The sequence below is a fragment of the Rhineura floridana genome, chromosome 15, assembly GCF_030035675.1.
Source record: "Rhineura floridana isolate rRhiFlo1 chromosome 15, rRhiFlo1.hap2, whole genome shotgun sequence".
Taxonomy (NCBI): Eukaryota; Metazoa; Chordata; class Lepidosauria; order Squamata; family Rhineuridae; genus Rhineura; species Rhineura floridana.
The window spans coordinates 24,764,320-24,787,161 of record NC_084494.1 but is presented as its reverse complement, the minus strand read 5'-3'; the positions used below and the strand labels follow the sequence as shown (position 1 = coordinate 24,787,161).

The 22,842-nt window shown below is 41.9% G+C and overlaps 1 protein-coding gene across 1 annotated transcript; it reads left to right on the top strand.

Moving 5' to 3' along the window:
• The first annotated feature begins 9,857 nt into the window (after positions 1-9,857).
• LOC133370505 (trypsin-like) lies at positions 9,858-21,078 on the top strand. The gene is made up of 6 exons (XM_061596922.1): positions 9,858-10,069; positions 12,676-12,774; positions 15,757-15,916; positions 17,974-18,227; positions 19,550-19,686; positions 20,611-21,078. The coding sequence occupies exons 2-6, from the start codon at positions 12,720-12,722 to the stop codon at positions 20,761-20,763; spliced, it is 759 nt and encodes a 252-aa protein (XP_061452906.1). The 5' UTR covers positions 9,858-10,069; positions 12,676-12,719; the 3' UTR covers positions 20,764-21,078.
• Positions 21,079-22,842: the final 1,764 nt, after the last annotated feature.

Below are 22,842 nucleotides of genomic sequence, written 5' to 3'. Positions count from 1 at the left end.
GAAAAGCACTGTCTTAAAAGGAGCACCCTTTCTGTGTGAGAGTAGAAAGGGGAATGTGCCTTCTCAGGTGTTGCCTACTGTGACACATGCATGCCTCATCATAATGAAAGAGAAGGTGCTTCCAGGCTGTCACTCTTTTGTGGGAAGGATTCAAGCGCATACCAGAAATGTGGCTTTGTGCAATTAAAGTGGATTAAATTCTCCAGTTTAGAGTTGTGGATGTAGCACAACAAATCTACTTTAAAAAAAGAATTGGACTTTTTGCAGATTGGAAAGTGACAAGGAAATGCATTGAAAAGTGTGGGATGGAGGAAATGATTAACGGGAAGACGCAAAAAAATCCTGCAAACAAATCAGGATGAAAGCTCATTAGCTTATATCTGCCCCACAAACAAATAGGAAATAATTTTCAAAAATGCATTTAAACTGTGCTACTGGCTGCCGGCTGATGTTATACTGATTTCAGACAATTCAGTTTTGTTGTTTCAATTGTTTTTAATGTTGCTTGAGCTGAGTTTTTTTTTTTTTAATTACTTGTGCAGTTTCACTTTTTTGCCACCTTATCTGTGAGCACTTTCTGGGGTGGAACTATCAGCTGGGCCTGCTTCCAGACAATCTGTTTATTGAACACTCATCCTGATTGTGGCCTGGGGTAGCTATCTTTTATCCCCAAAGTATGCCCCTGGGAATGACATTAAATCAGGGGTCGCCAACCTTTTTAAGCCTGTGGACACATTTGGAGTTTGAGTTAGGGCTGCGGGTGCTAGTGCCACCCCCTTTAGTCACTTCTCTTCCCCCTCTTCATGATAGTCACAGCCACAGACATGCCCCCTCCCCCTTTTTTGTGGCTGGGTTGAGAATGAGATCCTTGTTAATGCCTTCTCCCACAACAACAGACATGTTTAGGAGCCAATCAGCATGAAAAGGGAGAGTGTTAGCTAATGAAAAGAGTCTTCTCAGTGGATGACCCACTTTCTTTCACTCTGATTGGCTCCAATCAGCAGGAGAGGACAAGGAAGCATGATAGAAGACTCTTCTCAGTGCCTGACACACTCCCATTTCATGCCGATTGGTTCATAAGATGCTGGAGACATAGGGATCCTGCTGGAGCCCTGCTCCAAAACAAGAAAGGGGGTCTAAGACCCCCAAAGACCCTAGATGACTATACCTGCTCTCCTGGATCAGCACCCTCCCAACAAACAGAAGCCCAATTTGCACTATACAGTTAAAGAGTATCATACCACTTTAAGCAGTCATGGCTTCTCCCAAAGAATCCTGGGAACTGTAGTTCGTTAAGTTTGCTGAGAGTTGTTAGATCACTATCCCCCTCATTGAGCTACAATTCCCAGTGTAGTTTAGCAGTCATTCTCTCTTTTAAGCACCCCCACCAAATATCAAAACCACACACCCATGAAAAAATAGTAGTAAAGAGATTAGATTCAGTTTGCATTTAAAGCTGAATTTATCAAATCCACACTTTTTGAAACAATATGTGAACCGAAACACACTGTTCAAAATTCTCACATCTCTGAATTTTGTAATGCATTTCTCTAACCAAACAAGGTTTACAAAAATGAATATAATAGCGAAAACTGTACATAAAAATGAACATTTTAGTGAAAATAACACAAAATGCATTATATTGGAAGAAATTGCTTGCACAAATGTGTAACTGCTAGCTAACTGCTAACGAAATCGTGCTTTTTAGGAGAAATTTGCACTAAAATATTGAAGAATAAGGATTTTTTTAAAAAAAAATGCAAATTGCGTTTTTGTAGAAATGTGGAGAACTAAATTTAATATTGGAAAAATGAGAAATTGAGAGAACCAAATTGAACAGATCCTTCCATCCCTATTAAAGACCATCCACACCTGTAGAGATTTCTTCTAGGGCTCCTTCAGATGATCTGTTTATTCTGCATTCATCCTGATTTGTTTGCACACAGCTTACACGGAAGTTAGACCATGTGCAGTTTTTATTGAGTATTCACTCTGATTTGTTTGCAGGGAGGTTATACGACAGTGACCATTCATCCTGATTTGCTTATGGGGTGTTTATGCATCTTCCCATTAATCATTCATCCATCCCACTATATTTGTTTCACTACATTTCCCCATCACTTTCCTAACTGCCAAAAACTCCCCTCCCTTTTTTAAAAAGAGTGGATTTGTTGCATTAGGGCGACACAGTGCTTTAATCCAATTTAATTGCACAATCCTAAATTTCTGGTATGCACCTGAATCTCTCCTGCAAAACAGGGACTGGAGTGTTGGGGCATTCTTTTTAAAAGGCTGCCTTTTAATGTAGTAGAAAAGATGGAAGCATCACGGGGAAAATACAGTAGGATTGCAGATGGATGAACCATGGTAACACCGTACTAAATGCCTAGTGTGGAACCAGCCTTAGAAGAGGTGCTGGACTAAATGACCTGTTGTAACCTTTCCAGTTCTTTCCAATTACCATTCAAAAGAGGTTCTGATGAAGCATGCCAAGCTTTGCAACAGGCTCACACACCCATGTCCGCCCCAAGTTCCTGTAAGGATAGGTGTCAACTCAAGACCATCTCTTAGTATACAGTCAAAGGCAGAGGTCATTTGAACATTGCTGCATTAATTTGGTCTGCAAATGCTTTTCTTTCCTCCTCCATAGAGTGAGTTTTCATGACCCAGATTCAGAGAGTCCCTTTAACAGGCAATGGGCTTCACGAAAGAGGCTGTAGAAATGAATTAGCTGAACAGTCCCTACCATTCTGGATGTCAAGGCCACTGGGGGGAAAACAAACTGTAATTAAACTGAAGTAATAGAGACTTCCAAAGCACTGTTGGTGATTGGTGGTAATAAATTACCACCCTCTTCATTGGTTTCATGCACGCATCCCCCGTGAATCATAACCAGTGGCACTATTCTGGCTCTGATGGTAACCTGAAAGGGAATGCCTTTCAGCGAGGGCTGTTTCATGCAACCACCCAGTTTACAGTTGCCCTGTTTCACACTGGATGCTTTCCCTGCTTGTGAGCTTCCCATAGGTAATCTGGTTGGCCACTGTGAAGACAGGATGTTGGACCAGAAAGTCTATGGCCTGATCCAGCAGGTCTCTTCTGATCCTCTGGAAAATGAAGTGTCCCTATGACCTCTCCAGATAATCCAAAACCTTGGCGGAAAAACATCATTGCATGTCCAACATAGGGACACATGAAGTTGCCTTATACTGAGTCAGACCATTTATCCATCTAGCTGAATACTGTGTACACTGACTTGTTCTTCAGGGTTTTAGGCTGGGAACATTCCCAGCCCTACCTGTAGATGCCAGAGATTAAACCTGGGACCTTCTGCATGCAAGACAGATGCTCTACCACTGAGAGGCACTGAGATCCCCAGGTGCTCATGCTAATTACTCCTGACAAATGACAGTAAGCAATGGATGGAGTTGGGGGTCTTCTCTGCAAGAGAGATTATAGGGTTCTGCTAGTAGTATGGTAGTCTGCATATCTTAAATTATTGATATTTCTCCCTCCAATTTTCACACCTCCATCTTGGTCCAATCCCTCTTTCCATATGATATGTTCTGCGTATAGGTTAAACAAACAGGATGATAAAATACACCCACATCTCACACCCTTTCCGATTGGGAACCAATCAGTTTCTCTATATTCTGTCCTCACAGCCTCTTGTATAGAGTATAGGTCGCGCATCAGGACAATCAGATGATGTGACACCCCCATTTCTTTTAAAGCATTCCATAGTTTCTCATGATCTACACAGTCAAAGGCTTTGCTGTAATCTATAAAGCACAGGGTGATTTCCTTCTGAAATTCCTTGGTACGTTCCATTATCCAATGTATGTTTGTGATATGATCTTTGGTACCTCTTCCCTTTCTAAATCCAGCTTGGACATCCGGCACTTCTCACTTCATATAATAGCCTTTGTTGTAGAATCTTGAGCATTACTTTACTTGCATGGGATATTAAGGCAATAGTTCAATAATTACTGCATTCCCTGGGAACCCCTTTCTTTGGAATGGGTGACCTTGGACCAGTCACTGCCTCTCAGCCTCAGAGGAATGCAATGGTAAAACCTCCTCTGAATACCTCTTACCATGAAAACCCTATTCACAGGGTCACCATAAGTCGGAATCAATTTGAAGGCAGTCCATTTCCATTTTCTGGGAACCCCTTTCTTTGGAATTGGTATGTATATTGAACGCTTCCAGTATGTGGGCCATTGTTTTATTTCCATATTTGTTGACACATTTTTGTCACAATTTGGACAGATTCAGTCTCAGTAGCTTGTAGCAATTCTATTGGTATGCCATCTGTTCCTGGTGATTTGTTTCTTCCAAGCATTTTAAGAGCAGCTTTCACCTCGCATTCTAAAATTTCTGGTTCTTCATCATACGGTTCCTCCATGAATGAATCTGTCATCCTTACATCTCTTTTATATAGTTCTTCAGTGTATTGCTTCCATCTTCCTTTTATTTTATCTCGGTCAGTCAGTGTGTTCCCCTGTTGATTATTCAACATCCCTACTCTTGGTTTAAATTTCCCTTTAATTTCTCTAATGTTTTGGAATAGGGCTCTTGTTCTACATTTTGTGTTGTCCCCTTCTATTTCTATACAATAACTATTGTAATAGTTCCCTTTGTCCCTATGTACTAGTCACTGTATAGTTGCATTTAGGGTTCTAACCGTGTTTCTATCTCCTTTTGCTTTTGCTTTCCTTCTCTCTTTAACCATTTGAAGAGTTTCGTCAGTCATCCATTGAGGTCTTTCTTTTTAACTAGAGGTATTGTCTTTTTGCATTCTTCCCTCATAATGTCTCTGACTTCACTCCATAGTTCTTCTGATTCTCTGTCAACTAAGTTTAAAGCCTCAAATCTGTTTCTTATTTGATCTTTATGTTCTTCTGGGATGTTATTTAAATTGTATTTTGGCATTATGATTGCTTTGTTGTTCTTCTTTAGCTTTACTCTGATTTTCGATATTACCAGTTCATGATCTGTACAGCAGTCTGCTCCTGGTCTTGTTTTCGCAGAAAGTGTGGAACTTCTCCATCTTCTGCTACCAATTATATAACCAATTTGATTCCTATATTGACCAATTGGTGATGTCCACATGTACAGTTTTCTTTTCGGGTGCTCAAAAAATGTGTTTGCAAGAAACAAATTATTGGCTTCACAGAATTCAATAAGTCTCTCTCCTGCTTCATTTCTATCTCCTAAGCCCCATTTCCCCACAATTTCTAGTACTCTGTTCCCTGCTTTTGCATTCCAGTCCCCCGTGATTATCAGCACATCTTGTTGTGGTGTGTGAACCATTTTTTCCCTGTACTTCTGTGTAAAATCTTTCCAATTCCTCTTCTTCTGCATTTGCCGTTGGAGTGTAGACTTGGATGATGGTCATATTAATAGGTTTCCCATTTACTTCCGGGAAGGGTGACTTAGCCTGTGCCTGCTTTTGAGACGGGCTCCTGCCTCAAAAGAAGCTTATTCAGATATATCAGTCAGTTTTTTTTTTTTTTTTTGACTGATTAAACTTCTCCCGGGTAGGGAGAAACGAAGAGATTAACCTCAAAGCCTATTTTTGTTGGGACGACCAGATCTCATTAATTTATGGGACGAGGTCCAGCCGACGAAGGTGGGACGGATTTTCAACAACAAGCTCTATCTGATAAAGCGAACGTTCATCTTATCTTCTAAGAGAGAACGCACTAACAGGCAAGCACCCTTCTTTCTATATTTTTCTTTTACTTGACTTAAATTGTTGCTGTTTAAAAGAGATTTGCCAGATTGATCGGTTTTTGACATCTCACTGGGGAGCCATAACTTCTCTCTGCTACTCACTAATTAATAGCTTATCTCTGTTTTTGTTGCAAAAAGCTGTCCTGGATTTGCATTCTAAAGATATACACAGAAGAGGGATTTCTATTCCAGATTTTTATTTTGAAGAATATTATATTGTCTGAGACTACTCTCTTTTTGGTCTATTTTATTTTGACGAATCTGTTTCCTGACGACCGCCATTAATTGTTTCGATCCTGGGAACTGCATTTTGTTTACTTAAGCATGGAGAGATAAGGCTGTCTGCTCTGTTTATACTGTGATGTCACCAAGTTTGGAGTATTAACCCAATTGTTGCTGAAATAAGAAGTGGTTTTCCTATATTTTTCTTTTAAAATGGCAATTAAGAAAGTGGCTGAGAATCTGGAAATAACTATGTTTCAGAAAATAATGGATGAGATTGAGATAACGAAACAAAACCTGCGACAGGGTTGTAAGGAGCTGAAAATTGAATTGAGTAAAATGAAGCAGGAGATTAAAGATATAGGGGTCCCTGTGAGAGAGGTGACCCTGGAAGGGGTCCCTGTGAGAGAGGAGACCCCGGAGATTGGAACAAACGTGGAACAGGAAAAAGATTTGGAGTCTATGGACTTTAGAAACAAAATCTATTGTTTGGAGACACAGGAGATTAAAGACATAGGGGTCCTTGTGAGAGAGGAGACCCTGGAGACTGGAACAGGGGTCCCTGTGAGAGAGGAGACCCTGGAGACTGGAACAGGGGTCCCTGTGAGAGAGGAGATCCCGGAGATTGGAACAAACGTGGAACAGGAACAAGATTTGGAGTCTATGGACTTTAGAAATAAAATCTATTGTTTGGAACTCAATGTTATCTCTGAAGAAATTAATGAAGATTCTAGAGATAAAGTTATCAATGGCATGGATAATCTTCTGGACTGGAATGATGTGATGGAGCCCAATATAGAGAAAATCTATGGAATTAACTGCAGCCATGTGACAATGGAAAAACTTTCAAGAGATGACCCAGTGTATTTTGAAAAAAAGAACAGAGATATGATTTTACAGCAGTATTTCAGCAACCTATTCAGAATGGATGGCAAGAAAATATTTGGGATAGAGGTAATTCCCATCAGACTCTTACTATATGACTATGGCTTTGACAGCAAGATTATTATGGAATACTGATAATGGAAGATTGGATACTGAAATTACTGGACTTAACAAGACTACTGAAGATGGAAGATGGAAAATGGAACTAATAGGGATAATAGAACAATGGCTACTGAAATTACTGAACCTAACAGATTCTGATGTGATGGATTAATTGAAATGTTTATTTTGACTATGGTTATGACAATAAGATTATCATAATTAGTAATGAGATGGATTAATCGATATGCTTATCTGGAAAAAAAAATTGATAGATATATTTCTTAAAGAATTGAAACCTCTCTTTGACTTTTTGTGGAAAGAATAAAGTAATGTTTATGAGATTTGATGATTAAGTAAGATAACTACTGGAGGAAAGTGATTTTATAATATGACTTAAGAGACAGGATTGTTATATATTATAGACTTATAACTGATTTGATCTTTGACAAATGGGAAGTCAATATTTTACTCTTTATTTTTTATTTTTGTTTTTTTTTTGTTTTTTTCTTTTTGTTTAACTATTTTTGATTTTGTTTTTTGTCTTTGAATGTTTTATGATTTCGTCTTGTATGTTTTATGAAAATCTGAATAAAAATTATTGAAAAAAAAAAATAGGTTTCCCATTTAATATCATTGTTATAAATCGCTCAGACCTTGCATTATAGCTCCTAATTGCTTTTGCTACATCACTTCTCACTATTAAAGCAACCCCGTTTTTTCTTAATTTCTCATTTCCTGCATAAAATATTTTGTAGTTGCCTGATTGAAAGTGTCCCATTCCTGTCCATTTTAATTCACTCACGCCAAGTATTGTAATGTTGATACGTTCCATTTCTTGCTTGACAATTTCTAACTTTCCCTGCTTCATGCTTCTCACATTCCATGTTCCAATTGTGTATGTTGTACAATTCTGGAGTCTCCTTTCACATCTGTGCACATCAGCCTCTGGGCTTCCTTTCGGCTTTGACCCAGCTGCATCATTAGTCACAGCGCTACTTGTCCTTGTCCTTTGTTCTTCCCCAGTAGCTCAGTGAGTGCCTTCTGACCTGAGAGTCTCATCTTCCAGCACTATCTCATGTTGCATTTTGGATACTCTGTTCATAGGGTTTTCATAGTAAGAGGTATTCAGAGATGGTTTACCAGTGCCTTCCTCTGAGTTTGGATGCATCTTAGTCTGGTGTCTCAGCTTTGACCATTCCACCTTGGGTGCCACTGCTAGGAGTCTAGCCTCTTGGTCTAGACTCCTGATGGCATTGCTCTCAGCTTCTTTGACACTCTCAAACCCCCTCACCACATTAAGGTGTGCATCCTAGACAGAGCTTGGAAAAGTTACTTTTTTGAACTACAACTCCCATCAGCCCCAGCCAGCATGGCCACTGGATTGGACTGATGGTAGTTCAAAAAAGTAACTTTTCCAAGCTCTGATCCTAGAGGGGCATGTACAGAGGAAAGCATATGCTTGTAGACCTTGTCACGCACAGGTTTAAAATCCTGCACAATTAGTGCGAGAATGCACGGAAAGCTAACATGCGTGCAGGCATATGTTCACCAGCTTTGCCTTGCAGACATCCACCCAATGCTCAGGTATCAGGGGGAGGAACTGAGGAGCTGTATGGCCTCAGGGTCAGGCTTAGAGATGAAGACCCACAGTCCCTTTTTAAGAGTGATGCCACTTTATGCAATTCACATATGAAGGAGGCTGACGTCTTGAAGGTTACAAGTGTTCAGATTATGACTATTCGTAATCTAGCCTAAAAACATCTCAGCAGCATGCATACCATGCATTTAAAGCACATGACTTCTGACAAAGAATCCTGGGAACTGTAGTTTACCCCTCACAAAACTACAATTCCCAGCACCCTTAACAAATTACAGCTCCCAGGATTCTTTGGGGAAAGTCACATGCTTTAAATATATGGTATTCACTGCATGTAGCCAATCTGGTTCCCTCCCATCATCCCAAGTCACTGGCCAGGCTGGGTGGGGCTGATGCGAGTTGGAGTCCAACAACATCTGGAGGGCATCAGATTCCCCACTCATGCCATATAACATGGAGGTCACCATATTAGCTACCTCTGCTTTCAGGATTTGGGGTGTGTGCGTGTTTTACACTGATTTGGTTTTGCTGAACTATTTTTTTATGGAGACTGGTAATTAGGGATGGAATAATCTGTCAATTTCAGTTCTCTCATTTTCTCATTTTTCTAATCTTAAATTCAGTTCTTCACATTTCTGCAAGTTTGCGATTTTTTAAACAAAAATCCTCGTGAAATTTTTCAGCATATTACTGCAAAATAAACACATTTTTGTATGCAGTTTTGACTAATGTACACACTTCACAAGCAATTTATCCTAATATTATGCTTTTTGTATGTCATTTTCACTAATTCATTCATTTTGGGTACACCTTCCCCTAATATATGCATTTTTGTAACCATGGCTTGGTTGGAGAACTGCATCACAAAATTCAGATAAGTGCAAATTTCAAAGGGTGGCTGTGTCTTGGTTCTCATATTGTTTCAGAAAGTGAGAATTTGATAAATTCAGCTTTAAATGTAAACTGAATTGAATTTCTCCTCTATTCCTACTGGTTATAAATTGCTTTGAGGGTCAAATGGAACAAAGGCAGTGATCTTTAAAAGAAATGTTGAGAATAAATGAATAAAATGAATGATGAATTAATTAATGAATACACTCATAAATAACAGCACCGATATGTGATGCTTGAAGGCAACCACCTCACCTTGTCTCATGGGAGGGCTGGTTGCGCTTCAGATAGTTTGCGGTAAGACAATCTGTGGATGATGCGTTGGGGCAAATGATTCAGACTTGTGCAAGGGAGAAGAAGTGGCTGGTGATGAGCAGAGAGAGGTTGTCTGATTCAACCTTCAACATGGCCGATTTCTTAGGGCATCCTCCTCCAACAATCACTTGTTATATCATCAGGAAGTTTGCATTAATCAGAAGAATGGATTTGGTCCTAGTCACTCAACAATGAAAGATAAAGGCGGGGGCGTTAACAAGCACTTAAAAGCCAAAGCGTGGTTAATCCAGGGCAGGACTTGAAATAAAAGCCAAGAAGCAACTGGGACGCTGTATCGAGGACTCCGGCAGTCTTGGGGTAAGAAATCTATACACTTCTACCACTTTCTTATTTATTGCTTTCAGGGATCTTAAAGCTGTGTTATGGAAGGTATATCATTTCCTGGGAGAAAGAAGAGCACATTTTCTCTCACGTATCCCTTTAGGTTCTCCTCTGGAGGCAGAGGGAGTTAGCTGACAGGAGATCTCAGACTTGATAGTCAACATCCTGATTTATTTGCTGCAGCTACCTTATCTGAGATATCTGCAGCTTTGACTTCTGTGGATCTGGACAGATCTGGGCAAGCCTTAAATTCCTTGGGATGATGCCTCCAGCCAAGGAGCGTCTCCCAGCATAACCTCCTAAGTAGGAGCTGCCTGCAGGTGACTCAAATGGATACAACCTTCTGCATTCCTGTTGTGCTCTGCAAACCATAGATACCTCTTGGCTGCCTGGTCAATTGCTCAGGTGGCTTTCTGTGCAGCTAGGATATTTAAAGATTTAAAGATTCTTGATATTGCATAAGTAGAATGGCACAAATAGATTCAACCTAGAGTGTTTTTGTTTGTTAACACCATTTCTCCCCAGTAAGCATTATCGATTGATTAGGTCTAGATCCTGGCATCTCCTGTGGAGCTGGAGGACATTATTTCAATCTCATTCATTAGGGCAGCTTTCACACTGGGCATTTACTGTGGAAGAGCCACACTTTGTTCACTCACTTTTTACAGGACACCTGCATGATGTAGTGATCCTGCTCCCATATTTTCCCTGTTCAGCTTCCACTGGTTACCCCATAGCTCAAAAAAAATCTGACTTTTTTTTTTACACAATGGAACAGCAACCCAATTTCCTCAGGTGCAGAAGCCCCACTGCGCAGCTATTTTGGCATATACAGATTGGTAACAGACTGTATAGATTGTTTCCTAATTATTTCCTTCTCTGTGGTCCATCTCTCTTCTCTAGGAATCAGCTTTGTCACTTTAACTCTTTCCTTTCCAGACAGCATTGTCTTAAATTAGTTCTTTTACTTTGTGTCCTTAAATTGGGCTTGTCTTTATGGGTTTTTTTATTGTGGAATGAGTGCACACTAGTTTTTTACAGGGTCTGAGCAACATCGTTGGCATCAAAAGATGAGTCTGTATCCCCGCCCTCCCAATTACCCCATTTAATCTGGATTTACATTTTCTGGAGAAAATCCAATCATTAAAAAAAAAAGGCCTGCTGCTAGTGCCCCATTTGCAATATCGGAATGACCCATTTACAATATTAAGCCTCCATCTGGAAGCATCCTGTGTGTTTGTGGGAAGGGGGGGATCATGATCAGGAATGCAGTGATGGGCGAGAAAGTATTTAATCTTTTCCCACACACAATGATCCCAATGAAAATCTACCTCAACATTCCGGGGCTGGGCAAGAGGCAAACTGCCCTCTTGGCCACAACAGGATGCTAATTGGATTCTAGAAGTCTGGAATCAGAGTTGCTATTGCCTGCCCAGCAAAAAAACAAGGAGTGCATGCTGGTAAATGGTAATTCATCCATCACTGGAAGCAGCCCTGGTAAAGATCAGAAATATTGATGTGAGCAGAACTGGTCCCGCCCCCTTCCTGGACCTCTTCAGGCTCATTACTAACTCTGCCGTTTTACACATTGTGCAGAATGAAGTGGTACAGTCTGAATGGTACCACTGGTGCCCATTGGGACAGGTAGGGCGGAAAGCGGAAAGCCCAGCAGTAGGTGGAGCCAAAGCCAACAACAGACAGAGCCAGCCAGTTCTAGTTTTGTTCCCCATCCTTTCCCCTGCTGAGTTCCACAAGGGCAACACTGAGACTAAGGACAAGAAAGCTGAGAGCCAGGACCACCCCCTGGACTTCTTATAAATAAGAAGGCAGGCAGGTGGGAGTTGACTGAGGGCTGACTGAAGTTGGTAAGGCAGCGTCCCCTTTGCCCTAATGGACCAGGCTCCACTGCTGCTTCTGAGTGCCGGTGTGTGTTTGTAGGGGGCTGTCATATTTCTGAATGTTCATAAAACCTTCTTGCCTATAGTAACCTAACACATCAAGGAGAGGGGACTATACTTAACCTTTCTCTGTGATGTCCTAGTTTACTAAATGAATGTAGGAGCGCCTGTGATCTAAAATGGTAGAGTACGGCATTCTTGCTTCTCAGTCTACTATCTATTCCAGCCTTTCCCAACCAGTGGGCCACCAGATGTTGTTGGACCACAACTCCCATCAGCCTCAGCCAGCATTGCCAATGGTCAGGAAAGATGGGAATTGTGGTCCAACAACATCTGGAGGCCCACTAGTTGGGAAAGGCTGGAATAGATAGTAGACTGAGAAGGAAGAATGCCGTACTCTACCACTTTAGATCACAGGCGCTCCTACATTCATTTAGTAAACTAGGTCATCTGGTGGCCCACTAGATGGGAAAGGCTGATCTATTCTATGGAATAGGCAGGATGGTTGTCAGTTATTTTGATTCTCATCTCCCTTTGTGGGGCAGTGGTGATATGAAAGAACTTTTTTTAAAAAAGTTTTTGGGAGAGTCTCTGCTCTCTCGAACCCTGCTCCTTTCTCCCATAGCTTTATCCTTGTCTCTTAAAACAAAATGAGTGATTGTTTGATAATCTTCTTTCCTGCAGGACAGCTAATTACTGGAAAGAATCGCACCACACCCCAATCCACCATGTCATCCACTTTCCTGAAGTTGCTGGCTGCCATTTTGTTCCTGGCATCTGCTGGTAAGATTTTGGGCGGGCAGAAACATGTGTGAGTGTGATTTTTTTTAAGATGTGGTAAGTATGTTTGAGTGTGTATTTGCATGGGGTAAATCCAGTAGTTTATGCATATATGAAAAACATATGAAACATCTTATTTATTATGGTGTTTGTTGTTTTAGACCAGTGGTTCCCAATCTTTATGAGCATGGGACCTCCTTTATAAGCTGAAGGTTTTTTGTGACCCCCTCCCCCCAGGGAGGCAGACTGGTGCCAGGAAGGAAGGGGGAAAGCAGCCTTTCTGTGCAGCCTTGCTTCTTTTTGCTTCACAAAAAGCCCTCTCCTCTCATTCTAAGTAAGGGTGTTGCCAGTAGTGGCAATGCAAGGAGACGGGAATCAGTGATAGTAATCCCCTCTTCTTCCTGGTAGCCCCACCCTCAGCCTCCTTTGGCATCTGCCATGTATTTTATAGGCAGATGCCTGCCCTTAGTGCGCCTGAAAGACACTCTGGCGCTTCAGCAAAAGGCCTCCCCTCTTGTTTGGAGCAAGGGGGAGGTGTCATCTGCAGCGCCAGTGGGAAGCAGACAGTGTCGAGGGAGTGAAGACTTCTTTAAAAAAAAAATTCATTTCTTTACTGTTCACTGCCCCCTCTGGATCACTTCACGCCCCCCCGGGGGTCCCGGCCCCCAGGTTGGGAACCACTGTTTTAGACCAACCACTGAAGTAAGATCAATGGATCTATGTGGGCAGGGAATAGTGACAACAGTAATGAGGGCTGGAAACTTAGAACTGGTCTGTACATTCTCTGCAGGAGAATGTGATGCTAGAATCCTGAGGTAAGAGGGTGGATTGTACCTTTTCGCAGAGCTTGGAAAAGTTACTTTTTTGAACTACAACTCCCATCAGCCCCAGCCAGCATGGCCACTGGATTGGGCTGATGGGAGTTGTAGTTCAAAAAAGTAACTTTTCCAAGCTCTGTTTCAGACTATAGGTGGGAGATATTACTCTTGGAAAGTAGAAAACAAGCCAAACAGGAAGTGGATGTTTTCTCCCTGAAATTGTATTTTTTTATTTTATTTTTTATATATATTAAGGGTGTTCTCCTGGAGAAGGACTCAGATATGGCTCTCCTCACCTGCAGTCTGAGTTACCACCTCAGGATTCTACCAGCTCTGCCCCTCTCCCACATTAGAGCGGCATCTTGTACACCAGGGGTGGCTAACCTGCAACCCTACAGATGTTGCTGGACTACAACTCCCATCATTCCTGACCATTGGTCATGCTGGTTGGAGCTAAGGAGAGTTGGATCCCAACATCTAGAGCAGTCTTTCCCAACCAGTGTGCCTCCAGATGTTGTTGGACCACAACTCCCATCTTTCCTGACCATTGGCAATGCTGGCTGAGGCTGATGGGAGTTGTGGTCCAACATCTGGAGGCACACTGGTTGGGAAAGGCTGATCTAGAGGGCCACAGGTTAGCTACCCCTTGTTGTATAGTCTGTGAATCTCCCATAGATGGGGAGGAAGAGATGGGCACACACACAGGTATCTTGTCTTTTTATGGACCTCTGGGGCTACTTAAAGGAAAGCCACTTTCTGCATACAAATTATGTATTTGTTTGTTTGTTTGTTTGTTTATTATTTAATTTATATCCCGCCCTTCCTCCCAGCAAGAGCCCAGGGCAGCATTGTAGAGAATCGTACAATGTTAGAGAATCATACAACAGGAATTTAAAATTCAGCTACCATCCTAAGCACACTTCCTTGAGAATTCATATCCATCAAAATCAACAGGACTTCATTCAGAGAAAAATGATTAGGGTGGGAATTTTAATGTGAACTACAGCTAGGGATGGAGCAGAAATTTGATTCAGTTCTGACAAACTTACCTAATTTGCATTTTCCAAAACAATATGTGAACTGAAGCGCAGCCATCCTTTGGAGAAGTGAACTAAATATTGGAATCATGAGAAACTGAGAGAACCAAAATTGACAGATTTGCCCATCCCCTAACTTCAACTTCATTTCCCAACATTGCCAATGATGTGGCATCTCCCTCCAATTACTATCACAGGGTTACTCCAGATCCATTATGTTTCGAGAGGAGGAGAGATCATTCTTTCAATCGCCCCCTCCCCTATGTTACTTGTTTTCGCTGTTTTATTAGTTTTAATTGATGCTTTTTATTTTAATGTCTTTATGTAACCCACCTTGTTAGGTTTGTTTGAAAAGCAGGATATAAAAATCTTAAATAAATAATAAAGGTCTCCTTCCCTCGAAATTTACTTTGCCCCATCTATTGACTATCAATATATACAGGGGGTTTTTTTCTGGTGTTGCAACTGGTACCTCCTAAAAATATAAGTTCTGAAGTAGGCCTTGATTGTAAGAGCCCCTGTGCAATCATTCCTCACTAAAGTGCAACATGAGGGGTGTTCACATGTTGCATTCAGTGAATGTACAGTGTGTATGCTCAGTTATTCACATGTAACCTTCAGCGAATAGTGCACAGTCTGTGTGCCTGTGCACCTAAGAGTTGAGCTGTACAAATCAGCAAGTTTACACTCGTTCACATAAATACTTGTACAAGTGTAGAGGCAGATTGTGCCTGTGCTCAGTGCCAACAGCGGATGGCATGGCGGAGCTATACCAGTCACCTGACCTCTGTCTGGCTGAATTCCTGCATTATATCAGGGTGGAGATGGAGAGGGGCTTAGGGGCATCAGGGTGGGTGTAGTGCAAATTTCTCCTAATATACACATTTGTGAACACCAGATTGGCTCCACTAGTGCACTTGCACTAAACCCACCTCATCACAGCTGTGCCCCTCCCCCTTTTGCTATGGTGCAGCAGCTCAGCCAAACAGAGGCTTAGCCACTCACCACGGCGCCCAGTGTAATGTGTGAACAGACCTGTGATCTCACACAATTGTGTGGTTTGCTTTATGTGGCAGGGCTTACTTATAACTCCTCCAGGCGGTGTTCATTTCTGGTTTATGTTCTTCCAGCCACTGCAGCAGATGGAGATCGGATAACTGGAGGGAAGCCTTGTTCACCCAATTCCCAGCCCTGGCAGGCTGCGCTTTTTTCTGGCTTCAGGTTGAATTGTGGAGGGACCCTGATCAGCAGGTCCTGGGTGCTGAGTGCTGCCCATTGTCGAATGAGAACGTGAGTGTACATGGGCAGGGAGAGGGCTGGGGAGTGTATGCGCATGCGTGCACATGTATATAAATCTTATGCATTTGTGGTATGAGAGGTATCATTTTATTACACTCACTCCTCTTCTCCAAGTGGTGAGAATTTCCAGTTAGGGCTGGTGGAAGCTATCTTTTTGTTGCGGGCTAACCCAATTCAACAGCCCCAAACTTGCTTGCATATTAGAACACCGCTGCCAGCTGGATTACACAAATCAACAGATTTTGCAATGCAGTTTCAATGTAGAAAAATATTTACGTTAAAATGTGTATAAAATGCATATTTTATGGGAAAGTGCATTGAAACAGTATTTGCTAGTCATGGTGAGCCAGCTGTGGAGAGCAATCAGCCGATCTCCCTAAGAAAGGGAAGGGGCTGGGCAACTTTGCAAGGACTATCAAGCCAGTCTCCAGTTCCAAAAATCTTCTCCGCCCAACCTCCAATCTCAGGGACATTGCTACAGGGTGAATCAGGGGACCTGAACTCCGGGTCTTTTGTGGCAGGCCCTGAATCTCTTGCCCCTTTTAAGAAAACCTTTCAAACGTTGTTTTTCCTTTGTTTATAGTAAAGATGGGCACTGGGCTGGTGAGATCCCCACCACTTACCATATTAATTTTCCAGAGGCATCCATACATTTAGGGGTGAATCTGGAGTTATTCTCAGAGTAGATCCATTGAAATTAATAGGCCTCAGTTAGCCATGTTTGTTATTTTCAATCGGTCTGTTCTGAGTAGGACTAGCATAGGATACAAGCCATGAATTAGCATACACAAATTTAATGGAATTTCGTGTCATGAGCCTTTAAGTACCTAGCAATGTCCCTGCCAATCTCATAACAATATGCAAACCAAGCTCAAGGCTGCACATTACTAAATGTCAACACAGAAGGCATTTCCAGGAAAGTATTAACATGAACGCCATGTCATAATGAGTGATCTCCCTTGTTTATGTCTTCTTGCTTCCATTTTCCATCCTGCATGTTTATTATCCAGCAGCTGTATCCAAAGGAGTTAATACTTGGCATCTGCATAGGAGATAATATGTGTTCCTACAGCCATTTTAACTAATCTACTAATTTAAATAATTAATCTTTGTGCTCTTTTAATGAGCTTATATAACTGATTTATTCCACTTTAATTTCTGTTTTTAATCTGTCTTTTTATGTCTATGTTGTTGTTTTATGTATATGCATAAAGGCTGGTTGGCTATTGCGCAGTAAACTGATTGATTGATTGATCTGCACAGTGCTTTTGAGCATCAAAGAGCTTCTTGTTGCAATCCTTACAACATCAGTGGGAACCCATGGCCCTCCACATGCTGTTTAACTCCAACTCCCATCAGCTCCAGGCAGCATGATCAATGGATAGGGACGATGGGAGTTGTAGTCCAGCAACATCTTGAGGGCTGTACCTTCCCCATCCCCGCTGAAAGAGAGTGGGTGTTCTTGACCCTCATCTCTTTTCACAGCCAGGAGGAATTGCCAGCTGTTCTAATGGGGCTGTTCCTGTTCTTTTAACAACAGCTGCCATGCAGAATTTATTTATTTACTATTTGATTTATATCCCGCCCTTCCTCCCAGCAGGAGCCCAGGGCGGCAAACAAAAGCACTAAAAACACTTTAAAACACCACAAAAACAGACTTTAAAATATATTAAAACATCTTTAAAACATTTTTTTAAAAAGCTTTCAAGAAATTAAAGCTTTCTGCTGTAAGAAATTAAAGAATTCAATTTAATTTTTAATTCCAAGAAATTAAAGCGTTCTGCGGTATTCAGTGCTAGTCCTACTCAGAGTAGACCAGTTGGAGTTAATGGACATGAATAGTGTAGGTTCATTGATTTCTGGATTTACGTGGAGTAGGTCTTAGTTTAATACAACCCTTTATTTTCATGTTGGAAAAGGTTTTGTTGACTACATTTCTGTGTGTCGGGATACTGTTAAAAGCGCAGGGGCAAATCCAGTTAAAAAAAGAAGTTGGCAACACTCCTTCCAAGCCAACTTTCCATGTATATTTATTTATCTGTTCCTAGTCCTTTTTCTGTACGCCTCGGGGAACATGACCTCAAGCGTTTGGATTGGTCTGAACAGCTCAAACTAGCATCAAAAGTCATCGTGCATCCAGGCTACGACCCTCGGACCAAGAACAACGATCTCATGCTTGTCAAGCTGCTGACTCCAGTCTGCTTAAACAACAAAGTCAATATTATTGACTTGCCTACCAACTGCCCTGTGCCTGGGACCGAATGTGTTGTTTCAGGATGGGGTACGACAACAAGCCCCCAAGGTGCGTTGGGACATATCAAGCTGTGTTTAACATAACATTACTCATTTCTTTATTTCTTACATTTTTATCTCAACCTTCTTCCCAGTTGAGCTCATGGTGGCAAACTACAAAACAGTAAAAAGAAAAGAAAGATTTTAAAAACATTTAAAAACAATCACATATCCTCATAGCTAAACAATTTCAAGATTGTCAGGAACAATATATTTCAGCCATTAAATCCCTGGGTGAACAGGAATGTTTTAAAAATGCCACCTAAATGTTAACGATGTGCATGACCCCGAGTTCTAGTCTTGAGTTATGAGCTCTAGGCCTCATTTGCACTTTACATCTACAGTAGTATTATACCACTTTTTAAATAGTCATGGCTTGTATCATAGTCAAAACTGCATGAAAAAAGTGTTTATTAGGAGAAATCCCCAGTAAAATGTTGAAGAATTTTCATGAGGATTTTAAAAAACAAACAAACTTGCAGATTGCTGCAGAAATGTGGAGAACTGAATTTAAGACAGGAAAAATGAAAATCTGAGAGAACGGAAATTGACAGATGCTTCCACCCCTGGCTGCCAGTCATTTATTTGGATGACCCTAAGACCTAGAATTATGAGACAGGGAGAAAGACAAGGCTCTATCTCCACCCGGCTCTATCTTAAGACATTTTAATGTGTGTTCAAATGGACACCCAGTCTAGCTTTTGGATACCCAGAGAACACAAATGGACACATAAAATTTAATCAATGAACCAAGAACACAAATTCAGATTAGAGGTGACTGAAACGCTGACTAGAAGTATGACATTTTAGTGACATTGAACAGAAATAGTAGATCATAGGGGCACATTACACAATAATTCTTAGAGTTCTTACAAACCTCCAGTCTTTCTGAAAAACATCTTAACAAAATCTCTCTCCTTGCTGGTGCACTGTGATGTCTGGTTCTCTGCATCTTTGTTCTTTTTCCCATAAGAATTCTGCTACAGTAGGACATGGATGATAAGCAGAAGTTTCTAATTTAAATTTGCTTTTTAATTCATGTATTTACTGGTGGGTGGGCAGGCTAGTAAGAATTTTGCTAAGCTAGTAACTTGTGTACATGTATTTTCAAAGCTGTGTCCCCTCCACTGCTGTTTTTTTTTAGTTTGAACCACTTTCACCTCAATCCAAATGGCAGGGTTTGTACATGGTAGAGAGGCTTCCATGGGCAAGCCATTTGAATGATACAATGCATTCAGTAACAATTCCTTTAAAAATGCCCTGCTCTATCTCCACCCACTCGCTACTGTTTGATGCTCTCTCTGAATAATGAGTGGTTGTTATTTTTTACAGCAAGTTTCCCCAATGTTTTGCATTGTGCAAACATCACCATAGTTAATCAAAACGCCTGCCAAGCCATCTACCCCAGTTATTTCACCGAGAACATGGTCTGTGCTGGCAAGGTGGAAGGAGAAGCAGATGCTTGCATGGTGAGTTGAATTGGTTTCCTCTAAGCCTAGGGCTATTCTTGAGGACTAGGCGAATGGCGATAGGACAAATTGTTTTCTGGAATCTTGTAGATCAGTAGACTTCAACCTTTTCAGATCCACAACCCATCTTTATTCTAAACACACATTTGGGGACCCACTTCATCTTTTTTTCCCTATCATATGGTAGTGCTGCTGTTATGATCCACCTTAGGCTAAGATCCAATAGAGGGTCTCAACTCAGCAGTTGGAAGACCAATACCAGTCTTTATGATCCTTCTTAAATAGGGACAGAACAGCAACAGGGAACTCCTAGCTCTGCCCAGACACGACTAAGTCCAGTGCCAGCTTACGCTTTCCACACAGCAGGAATTAATAACCCTGCCTGCAGGAAGCCAACTCCATAAGCCACAATGAGGCACAAACACAGTGAAACAGGAAATGAAACCATACAAATTAAATTAACCTCTAAAATTAACCACAAAAACATGAAACAAAACCACCAAAAGATCATTGTTTGGTGCTTTCATTGTTCTTCTTTCTCCTATTTATCTGGGCTTTCCTAAATTTAATTTTGGTGATTAAAATTCAAGTTGTTGTATGATTTGGGTTTTCCTGTTTCATGATAGCCCTATTTGGGCAAAAGTGGAGAGTGGGTTGAGGTGGGGTTATCCTTCCATCAGCGACATCACTTCTCCTAACCGGGACATGCAAAAGCCAGAGATTTCTACACATCCACGCATGTATCTCTTCATTTCCCATTCAGGCAAATGAGAGGCATTATCACAGTTCAAGGACACATTTCAACCAGGCAAAAACACTCAAAGAGAGCAAGACCAGTGAGGGTCTTAGCCTGGAGAGACAGAGAAAGAGGTGTCAGTAGAGGATAGGCAGAACTGATCGTGTTTTGTTTTGCTTTCCTTGAAGGGTGATTCAGGCGGCCCCCTTGTCTGCAATGGGAAGCTGCAAGGGATCGTATCCTGGGGGCCCCAGATATGCGCACAGCCAAGGAGGCCTGGAGTCTATGTTAATGTCTGCAAATATGTGACGTGGATTCGAGAAACCATCCGCAATAACTGATGATCCCATGGCAATAGGAACAGAGGAAGCCGTCTCGGGCCAGTTCAGACCATTTTGTTCAGTATTGTCTACACTGACTGGCAGCAGCTCTCTACTGACAGAGATCTTGCCCACATCTACTTGGAGATGCCAGAGACTGAATCTGCCACTAAGCTGTGGCCCTTCCTCCAACCCTGAGTAAACTCTGAGGGCAGTGGGGGGATATGCTTGCCTTTTTGTTGTGGACTTCAGTAGACACCAAGTTGGTTTGTGATGCTTTTGCCACTTCTCTGGTGTTATGTAAAAATATACAGTAATAAAAGCTGTGTTTGATCACCGAGTCTTCTGTCTTCTGCTGGCCTCTGGAACCACCTGAAGCCTGTATGATTTTCACTAAGGCCAAATTAGAAGCAACACCACTTATACAATTAGCAATTACACAAATGGCTTTTGAAAGGTAAATTCCAGTCTGGATTGGAACCCTAGCATGGGGTGGATGGACTGGGAGGCTTTAACTCTTTGCCCGCCCGCCCCACACTGTGTTCCTGATCTGCATCAGGGCACTTGCACCAGCTATTTGCCTCGAAGAGAAAGCTCCCCTTTGTTTTAATGGGAGTGTTTCCCTCAAAACTAATAGCACTGTGTCCCATCCCCCTGCTCTGACCTGATTGGAACTGCAATGTAGGGACAAAGGGTTAATCCCCCCATCCGATACACCAGGGTTCATTTTGGATTGTCCCTCCCCCTCCTGTCACTTGATTTACTTCACAAAAGCCATTCACACAATTTCTAGTTGTGTGGTGTTGGCCCTAACACTCTCACACTACCAGCTCCCAGTGGTGTGAACCTTATTGTTTGAAATCCTGAACATTTCACTTTTCCAGTGGGAAGACTTCTGGCTGATTTGTGCAAAAAGTCCCACCTCTAATAATGAACCTCCAGTTAGGAAGAATTATTAGTGTATTTTGTGAGGGCACCAAAAATTATCTGTTTAAGATCCCCAACTCCTTCACAGAGCTGCGGCTCTCAGAATTCCTTGGTGGGAAACCTGAAATTTTGGTTCCAAAGCCAGAAATATCTATTCATAACATGCAAGATGGGAAGAACAAGCACATCATCCCCCTGTCCCCCCTCTGCATGCTTAAGAACAACTGGGTACAGCGGGGAAACCTTATGGAGGCTGCTGTGTGTTTTGGAACCAGTGGCCTTCCTGGGCCCTGCGGGACCTGGCATTTGCCTGACTGAGCCAAGTGCTGACACCAGGCTTGCTCTGAACTTGCAATTTCCCCTGAAGAGGAAAATATACTGCTCCTCCCTGTGGGATCTTGTATGCTTTCTCCCATGGGGCAAATCATACCATTTGGAGTGGCCATTTTAATTGAGAAAATAGTGTGGGCATAAAGGATTAAAGCCCCTTTTGTCAGCACTACCCTCCCCATCCAAAGCCCACTCCCCAGGGCTCCCATGAATCCTTAAAAGCAACCGGGGATCATATTTATGTTTCTCCCATGTTATATCTAATTCAGTGCTAAGAACCAGGCCAAAGTTGAGGACAGGGGTGGGGAACCTCTGGCTCTCCAATCATCAGGGCTGATGGGAGTCGTTGACCAGAACACCTGGAGGGTGTAGGGCCGGTATGGGAAATGAGTGCGAGTATGATAAATGAAAGCCAATGTGGTGTTATGGTTAGAGTATTGGACTATGACCTGGGAGACCAGAGTTCAAAACCCCACTCATCCATGAAGCTCACTTGGTAACGTAGGTCCAGTCATTCTCTCTCAGCTTAACCTAACTCATATGGTGGTTGTGAGGATATCATGTGGAGGGGGAAACCATATATGCCACCTTGAGCTCCTTGGAGGACAGGGAGAATATAAATGTAATAAATAAATAAATATAATTTGACCCTCCAAATGTTGCTGAACTACAACTTCCACCGGGTGCAGCAAGCATAGCCAATGGCCAAGGATGATGGGAATTGTAGCCCTGCAACATCTAGTATGCTAAATGTTGTCAAACCCTGTTCTGGAGCAATGAGCTGGAAGTTGACATCCTTTGGATAACTTTTCCTCATCGCATCCCTGTTCCTGCTGGAGCAAA

Excerpts from the sequence above, each read along its gene's own strand:
- LOC133370505 (XM_061596922.1), top strand. The coding sequence starts at position 12,720 with ATGTCATCCACTTTCCTGAAGTTGCTGGCTGCCATTTTGTTCCTGGCA. Across the intron at positions 12,775-15,756 it reads TTTGTTCCTGGCATCTGCTG|CCACTGCAGCAGATGGAGAT; the intron begins GTAAGATTTTGG and ends ATGTTCTTCCAG. Across the intron at positions 15,917-17,973 it reads GCCCATTGTCGAATGAGAAC|TCCTTTTTCTGTACGCCTCG; the intron begins GTGAGTGTACAT and ends ATCTGTTCCTAG.